The sequence below is a fragment of the Lissotriton vulgaris genome, chromosome 2_1, assembly GCF_964263255.1.
Source record: "Lissotriton vulgaris chromosome 2_1, aLisVul1.2, whole genome shotgun sequence".
NCBI lineage: Eukaryota > Metazoa > Chordata > Amphibia > Caudata > Salamandridae > Lissotriton > Lissotriton vulgaris.
The window spans coordinates 265310413-265320522 of NC_141687.1; the positions used below are offsets into that span (position 1 = coordinate 265310413).

Below are 10110 nucleotides of genomic sequence, written 5' to 3' on the forward strand. Positions count from 1 at the left end.
GTGCTTGGCTGTCAAAGAACAGGCTCTATACCATAGATTTCAGGAAAGTTCTAGTTCGACATTAGCATTTCAAAAACCTTAGAAATTCACTGAAAAAAACGACAGGATTCAGAGACATTGTAGTTAGTTGGACATTTCACTCGTACAAAACCTGAGAACTTTGTCCGTTATAGTTAGTTGAGCTAACAAGAACTTGCGCCCCGCAATGCACTGCTGTTGACGTCACACATGATATCACTCATGACAGGGTCAGTGACATCACTGATAGCATCTGATGTCATCCAGTGTGTATGTGTTTCTGAAAAACTTAAGTTTTATATGTACATACGCCAAGGTGCATTGAATGAGTGAGCGTATGAGTGACTGAATGGCTGATTTAGTAGGTGCATGACTGACTGTTTAAGTGAGTGATTAAACAGGTCTTACTGAATGCATGAGTGAGTGACTAATCTGTGTGAATTTCTATCAGGCGGTAAGTTGGTGTGTAAGTGGCAGCATTGGTTGGTGAGTAGCTACATGAGTGTCTGTCTATGTGGGTTGATTGGTGGTGTATGTATAACTGTATACTGAGTAAATGGCAGAGTGACTGATTCTTTCGGTGACTACCAGGTGTGCCAGTAACTATTGGTGAGTGGCGGTGTGTGAGTATATGTATAGGTTTAAGAGTGCATATATCAGCGGCTTTATTAATCAGTGACTGTGTATGAGGGACTGTATGGGGAGTGGATGTGTCTGCAGACCTATGAATCAGTGACTGGGTATGTATTAACTGGAATTGGTGAGTCTATGGTTTCGCAAATGGTAATTTGGATTTTAGAGTATGTGTAGGAAAGGTTACATTAGGGTGTGATGAGGCATCAGATATTAAGTGGATGAGGTCATCAGTGATGTCATTTGAGATATCAGAGATGTCATCATTGAGGTCACTGACCAGGTCATGAGTGATGTACTAGGTGACTTCATCAGCAGTGCATTACGGGGGTGCGAGTTATAGTTAGCTCTACTACCACAGCTGAATTTCTCTACCGCCAGTGTGTATATACATATACACACACACTTTAAATTCAGTTTACCGAACCCTCAAAGGTTAGCCTTTTCAAAGCAGTTGACCAATTCCTCAAAAAACAAATACATTAAGAAATAACAATTGCAAGAGTCCTTATGCTATCAACGCTTATTAATTTGTGTCCCTCTAATCCGACGTAGTGCCAATGGGCTACATGCCGCATAACAATACAGAAGCTATCGCTCCTAGCATAATTATTTTTACAAAAACATGTAATAAATAAAAGAATACCTTTTTTTATTTTCGGAGAATCCAACAGGCTTGTGCTACTTGGACAAGTGCATGAAGTGCTTTCATTGGGGACAATTACGTCTACAGAGGTTCTATTGTCTTCTGTGTTGCCACAGGATTTGCAACTGCTGTTCAGTACATCCATGGTTTCCTAGAAAAGCAATACCGACAATACCTATTAATAAATGTAATTTTACTGGGATGATCTTAACAATTCCATCTGAACACAAGGCAAAACAAAAAACAAGCGCTGGCGTTGCCAATAGGTCTTGCAGTAGGAAAGTTGGAGCTATTACAATTGCAAATAACAATGCCTTTTATTTTTGTTTTCATTTTAAAAACATAAAGGGCTTTGTCATTTACAAAACCAATAGCTCCAACTTTCCTACTGCGAGACCTATTGTGCACTGCACGTTGCGTGGGTGAGTGAGTGAGTGGCGTTGCGTGGGTGAGTGGCGTTGCGTGGGTGAGTGGCGTTGCGTGGGTGAGTGGCGTTGCGTGGGTGAGTGGCGTTGCGTGGGTGAGTGGCGTTGCGTGGGTGAGTGGCGTTGCGTGGGTGAGTGGCGTTGCGTGGGTGAGTGGCGTTGCGTGGGTGAGTGGCGTTGCGTGGGTGAGTGGCGTTGCGTGGGTGAGTGGCGTTGCGTGGGTGAGTGGCGTTGCGTGGGTGAGTGGCGTTGCGTGGGTGAGTGGCGTTGCGTGGGTGAGTGGCGTTGCGTGGGTGAGTGGCGTTGCGTGGGTGAGTGGCGTTGCGTGGGTGAGTGGCGTTGCGTGGGTGAGTGGCGTTGCGTGGGTGAGTGGCGTTGCGTGGGTGAGTGGCGTTGCGTGGGTGAGTGGCGTTGCGTGGGTGAGTGGCGTTGCGTGGGTGAGTGGCGTTGCGTGGGTGAGTGGCGTTGCGTGGGTGAGTGGCGTTGCGTGGGTGAGTGGCGTTGCGTGGGTGAGTGGCGTTGCGTGGGTGAGTGGCGTTGCGTGGGTGAGTGGCGTTGCGTGGGTGAGTGGCGTTGCGTGGGTGAGTGGCGTTGCGTGGGTGAGTGGCGTTGCGTGGGTGAGTGGCGTTGCGTGGGTGAGTGGCGTTGCGTGGGTGAGTGGCGTTGCGTGGGTGAGTGGCGTTGCGTGGGTGAGTGGCGTTGCGTGGGTGAGTGGCGTTGCGTGGGTGAGTGGCGTTGCGTGGGTGAGTGGCGTTGCGTGGGTGAGTGGCGTTGCGTGGGTGAGTGGCGTTGCGTGGGTGAGTGGCGTTGCGTGGGTGAGTGGCGTTGCGTGGGTGAGTGGCGTTGCGTGGGTGAGTGGCGTTGCGTGGGTGAGTGGCGTTGCGTGGGTGAGTGGCGTTGCGTGGGTGAGTGGCGTTGCTTGGGTGAGTGGCGTTGCTTGGGTGAGTGGCGTTGCTTGGGTGAGTGTGGCATTGCGTGCGTGATAGTGGGCTTGCGTGGGTGTGAGTGGCGTTGCGTGTCTGAAAGTGGTGCTGTGTGGGTGAAAGTGGCACTGCGTGGGTGTGAGTGGCTTTGCGTGAGTGGCGTTGCGTGGGTGAGTGTGGTGTTGCGTGGATGATAGTGGGCTGGTGTGAGTGGCGTTGCGTGTCTGTAAGTGTTGCTGTGTGGGTGAAAGTGGCACAGAGCCTTTGATGTGGCCTGGCGCAGGAGAAATGCTGCTGCTGCTAATTAAATATAAAAAGTGTTTAGGGACTCACGGCTGCCGAGAGTAACAAGGCAGTGCTGGGAGGGGGGCTGCGCACCAACTGAAGTGCTCTGGTTGCACGGCCTGCGGCCGTGTGAAGTGATAAGCCTTTGAAGTACACAGGCATGCTGTGACCGAGGTGTGAGAGGTCTGGCAGGGAACAGATGGCCTGGCTGTGAAGCAGGGGGTGGGGCAGCGCTGGGGAAGCCTGTGGGAGGGTGATTGATGCCTTTGATGTGGGGAGGGAGGAGAGCCTTTTGCGAGCCTGCAGGAGAAATGCTGCCGATGCGCGTGCATGTTTAATCACGTGATTCACGTGAACTTAAAGAAAACCGCGGCTGAAAGCCCGTGGTTTGAAGAGGATTTTGCCGACTTGAATTCTCCCCATTTCCCATTCCTGCGGAATGGTAAAGGCGAGACCTAACAAAGCTGTGGGCACCTGCACTTTTAAAAAAAGAACAGATTAAGTGACAATGCGATGGCAACAGAAGAATTTTGTTGACTATATTTAGAGTAAAAGTCTGTATGGCATATGAGGAGGTGGAGATCCGGCCCAACAGCCAGAGCTGTCAACTTTGGAACTGGACAACCAGGTTTGAGTCACGGCGTCTGCTCAACATCCTGCGATTCTAGGCCCCACACACCCATGGCCCCACACACCCAGCCACAGCCAGACACACACACCCAGCCACAGCCAGACACACACACACACACACACACACCCAGCCACAGCCAGACACACACACACACACACACCCAGCCACAGCCAGACACACACACACACACCCAGCCACAGCCAGACACACACACACACATCCAGCCACAGCCAGACACACACACACACATCCAGACACACCCATACAGCGCCACACCCACCCACACAGTGCCACCCAGCCACACAACGCCACACCCACACAGCGCCACACCCAGCCACAGAGCGCCACACCCAGCCACAGAGCGCCACATACCCACACAGCGCCACACCCAGCATCACTCCCAGCCACACCCACAGCGCCCCACACAGCACCACACCCAGCCACACCCAGTGCCCCACAGCACCACACCCAGCCACACTCACATAGTGCCCCACACAGCACCACACCCAGCCACACTCACACAGTGCCCCACACAGCACCACAACCCAGCCACACCCACACAGTGCCCCACACAGCACCACAACCCAGCCACACCCACACAGTGCCCCACACAGCACCACAACCCAGCCACACCCACACAGTGCCCCACACAGCACCACAACCCAGCCACACCCACACAGTGCCCCACACAGCACCACAACCCAGCCACACCCACACAGTGCCCCACACAGCACCACAACCCAGCCACACCCACACAGTGCCCCACACAGCACCACAACCCAGCCACACCCACACAGTGCCCCACACAGCACCACAACCCAGCCACACCCACACAGTGCCCCACACAGCACCACAACCCAGCCACACCCACACAGCGCCACACCCACACAGCACCACACAGCGCCACACCCACACAGCACCACACAGCGCCACACCCACACAGCACCACACAGCGCCACACCCACACAGCACCACACCCAGCCACACCCACACAGCACCACACCCAGCCACACCCACACAGCGCCACACCCAGCCACACCCACACAGCGCCACACCGCGCCACACCCACACCGCGCCACACCCACACCGCGCCACACCCACACCGCGCCACACCCACACCGCGCCACACCCACACAGCGCCACACCCACACAGCGCCACAACCACACAGCGCCACAACCACACAGCGCCACAACCACACAGCGCCACAACCACACAGCGCCACACCACACCCACAGCCACACCCACAGCCCCACACACACACACACACACACACACCCAGCCCCACACACACACACAGCCCCACACACACCCAGCCCCCCACACACACACAGCCACACACACACACAACCAGCCACACACACCCACACCCAGCCACACACACCCACACCCAGCCCCACACACCCACACCCAGCCCCACACACCCACACCCAGCCCCACACACCCACACCCAGCCCCACACACACCCACACCCAGCCCCACACACACCCACACCCAGCCCCACACACACCCACACCCAGCCCCACACACACCCACACCCAGCCCCACACACACCCACACCCAGCCAGCCACACCCACACCCAGCCAGCCACACCCACACCCAGCCACACCCACACCCACACCCAGCCACACACACACACCCACACCCACAGCCACACACACCAGCCACACCCAGCCACACACACACCCACACCCAGCCCCACACACACCCACACCCAGCCCCACACACACCCACACCCAGCCCCACACACACCCACACCCAGCCAGCCACACCCACACCCAGCCAGCCACACCCACACCCAGCCACACCCACACCCAGCCACACACACACACCCACACCCACAGCCACACACACCAGCCACACCCAGCCACACACACCAGCCACACACACACACACACACACACACACCGGGCTACACACACACACACCCACCGGACCACACACACACACACACCCAGCCACACACCGGGCCACACACCCACACACCGGGCCACACACCCACACACCGGGCCACACACCCACACACACACACACCGGGCCACACACACACACACACACACACACCGGGCCACACACACACACACACACACCGGGCCACACACACACACACACACACACACCGGGCCACACACACACACACACACCGGGCCACACACCGGGCCACAAACACACACACCCAGCCCCACAGACACATACATACCCAGCCCACACACACATACATACCCAGCCCCCCCACACACACACACACACACACACAGCCCCCCGCACACACACAGCCCCCCCACACACACACACACAGCCCCCCCACACACACACACAGCCCCCCCCCACACACACACACAGCCCCCCCCCACACACACACACAGCCCCCCCACACACACCCAGCCCCACACACACCCACCCAGCCCCACACACACCCACCCAGCCCCTCACACACCCACCCAGCCACACACACACCCACCCAGCCACACACACACACACACCCAGCCCCACACCCAGCCCCACACACACACACACACACACACACACACACACCCAGCCCCACACACACACACACACACACACACACACCCGGCCCCACACACACACCCGGCCCTACACACACACCCAGCCCCACACACACACACAGCCCCACACACACACCCAGCCCCACACACACACACAGCCCCACACACACACACAGCCCCACACACACACACAGCCCCACACACACACACACACACACACAGCCCCACACACACACCCAGCCCCACACACACACCCAGCCCCACACACACACCCAGCCCCACACACACACCCAGCCCCACACACACACCCAGCCCCACACACACACCCAGCCCCACACACACATACCCAGCCCCCCACACACATACCCAGCCCCCCACACACATACCCAGCCCCCCACACACATACCCAGCCCCCCACACACCCACACACCCAGCCACCCAGCCCACACACCCAGCCACCCAGCCCCACACACCCACACACCCAGCCCCACACCCAGCCCCACACACACCCACCCAGCCCCACACACACACACCCACCCAGCCCCACACACACACACACAGCCCCCCACACCCACCCACCCAGCCCCACACACACCACCCCAGCCCCACACACACCACCCCAGCCCCACACACACCACCCCAGCCCCACACACACCACCCCAGCCCCACACACACCACCCCAGCCCCACACACACCACCCCAGCCCCACACACACCACCCCAGCCCCACACACACCCCCACCCAGCCCCACACACACCCACCCAGCCCCACACCCACCCAGCCCCACACACACCCACCCCCACACACACCCACCCAGCCCCACACACACCCACCCAGCCACACACACACCCACCCAGCCCCACACACACCCACCCAGCCCCACACACACACACACAGCCCCCCACACCCACCCACCCAGCCCCACACACACCACCCCAGCCCCACACACACCACCCCAGCCCCACACACCCCACCCCAGCCCCACACACACCACCCCAGCCCCACACACACCACCCCAGCCCCACACACACCACCCCAGCCCCACACACACCACCCCAGCCCCACACACACCCACCCAGCCACACACACACCCACCCAGCCACACACACCCACCCAGCCACACACACACCCACCCAGCCACACACCCACCCAGCCACACACCCACCCAGCCACATACCCACCCAGCCACACACACACCCACCCAGCCACACACACACCCACCCAGCCAGCCAGCCACACACACCCAGCCAGCCACACACACCCAGCCCCACACACACACCCACCCAGCCAGCCACACCCACCCAGCCCCACACACACACACACACCCAGCCCCACACGCACACACACACACACACCCACACACCCAGCCCCACACGCACACACACACACACACACCCACACACCCAGCCCCACACGCACACACCCAGCCCCACACACACACGCACACACCCAGCCCCACACACACACGCACACACCCAGCCCCACACACACACACACACCCAGCCCCACACACACACACACACACACACACCCCCAGCCCCACACACACACACACCCAGCCCCACACACACACACACACACACACAGCCCCACACACACACACCCAGCCCCACACACACACCCAGCCCCACACACACACACACCCAGCCCCACACACACACACACCCAGCCCCACACACACACACACACCCAGCCCCACACACACACACACACACCCAGCCCCACACACACACACACACACACCCAGCCCCACACACACACACACACCCAGCCCCACACACACCCAGCCCCCCACACCCAGCCCCCCATACACACCCACACACACACCCACACACAGCCACACCCACACACACACACACACACCCAGCCACACACCCACCCAGCCACACACACACACTGTTGGAAGGCGGTGACCCCAGGGGTCAAGAGGACTCTCCTAGCCACCCGGGACCTCCTCTCCAACAATTACTGCGGAGTCTTATCGAGGGGGAGTCCCCGCCGGGGAGGACTGATCGTACACACGGACGACACACCACACTTACGAACGGACACCACAACGTGATTATTTATCAAGTATGAACTTTATCAAGATAAAAGTAAGGAGCAATACAAGAGGACCGATCTCTCCCGGTTGCTGGGCTCTGGGTCGGTTGCTGGATTCTCTCACCGGCTGGTGTACCGGGTTCGGTCTGTGGCCTCCCTCCCTCGTCTTCGGTCGGGGGGAGAGGTGCTCCGGACTCTACCCAAGCGGTTAGCGCTTTCTGGAAATCTTCCTTAGTACTTAGTCCGGTACTCGGGATACTCAGTTCTCTGCAGAACTGCTTTAGCTCTCTATGGGTGTAGTCTTCCAAGAGGTCTTTGTCGAATGTGGTCTTCACACCAGATTCTGTGGTCGTCATTATTGCTCTTTCTTTCTCGTGCGTTTGCTGCGTGTGGGTTCAGGTAGTCTGTCAGTGGTACGATCTTTAGACGTAGGTTCGTATCGCGTCGCTGCCACCAATGTTGGAAGGCGGTGACCCCAGGGGTCAAGAGGACTCTCCTAGCCACCCGGGACCTCCTCTCCCACAATTACTGCTGAGTCTTATCGAGGGGGAGTCCCCGCCGGGGAGGACTGATCGTACACACGGACGACACACCACACTTACGAACGGACACCACACCGTGATTCTTTATCAAGTATGAACTTTATCAAGATAAAAGTAAGGAGCAATACAAAGCGAACAAGGGATCGCGAAAGTCTTGTAGCAAGGGGGATGGGGAAGCGGGACAGTCTTAGAGGGCCAGCTGGCACGCCACGTACCCTGCGCACAGTTCTCAATCCTCGAACTGGGGGGTACGGGGACTGGCGATGGGACTTGCTGTCCGACTCACTTCAAGTACAGGTGGTCGTGAGGGTAGCGTTGCTGGTCCAGCCAGACCAGAGAGTTCTTCAAGCCGCGACGAGGTCAGCAGGGCTTGGTCAGGAGTACTTCGCCGTACTCGTAGGCAGGGGGAGCCGCGACAGCGTCCGCAGGGTTCTGGATGGTAACAAGTGTCTCTTATTCTTAAGAGTGGGCCGCGACGAGGTCAGCAGGGCTCCGGTGGTTCAGATCTTACTCTCGAGAGGGAGCCGCGACAGCGTCAGCAGGGCTCCGGTGGTTCAGGTCTTATTCTTTGAGAGAGAGACGCGACAGCGTCAGCAGAGCTCCGGTGGTTCAGTTCCGTCGGCTCGAGGATGAGCCGCGACAACGTCAGCAGGGCTCGGTGGGTCAGAGTCTGTTCTCCTCAAGGTCAGCCGCGATCAGATCAGCAGGGCTTTCTTGTCCAAGATACAACTGCCGGCTAGATGGAAGGCAGGCTGTCTATTAGTCCAGGAGCTCTTTGATGTGCGGATCCTCAGAGGCAGGAGGCCGGAGGTCCGAGGGCCAGGCGCCTGATTGTCTGGCCGGCGGTGTCTTTGGTGCTTTTGGATCATGCGTCCAGGGAATCCCAGACGCCCATCATGGCCCGGAGCCAGCTCACTAGGAAGCCAAAAGGTGCAATCGAAACCAGCCCTCAGGGATGGCTCGGAGGTGTGAGGACAACCAGCCCCTCGGGAGGGGGCCGAAGATGTGATGGAAGCCTTGGTTTCGGGTACTTGGGGAGTCATTCACCCCCCAGGGCGAGTCGGGGCGAGTCGGGGCGCGCCGGACGCGCACGCCTGGCTGCAGCCGGGAGCGGCCAGAGGCTGCCGAAAGGGAAGAAGGTGGCCGGCTGGCCGGGGTGGCCAAACATGGAGTCTGTCGGTCACGTGCATGGGTGCAGGCACGCGGTCTGGAGGTCGTTTCAGGTCCGATGTAGGAGTCTCGTGTATAGTTCTGGGGGGACGGGGTCAGGGAGGGCCACGCCACGAGGCCGGGTCCAACACACACACAAACACCCACCCGGCCACACACACACACACACACACCCAGCCACACACACACACACACCCACCCAGCCACACACACACACACACCCACCCAGCCACACACACACACACACCCACCCAGCCACACACACACCCACCCAGCCACACACACACC

At 58.6% G+C, this 10110-nt stretch overlaps 1 protein-coding gene across 4 annotated transcripts in view; it reads right to left on the bottom strand.

Annotated features, from left to right (window-relative positions):
- Positions 1 to 10110, bottom strand: part of GGNBP2 (gametogenetin binding protein 2) — a 352328-nt gene that overhangs the window by 109356 nt on the left and 232862 nt on the right. For all 4 annotated transcript variants that reach the window (XM_086954908.1, XM_086954907.1, XM_086954905.1 and 1 more), the window contains one exon: positions 1298 to 1448. In XM_086954908.1, the coding sequence (XP_086811034.1) occupies positions 1298 to 1448 (151 nt within the window). The remainder of the gene's footprint in view (positions 1 to 1297; positions 1449 to 10110) is intronic.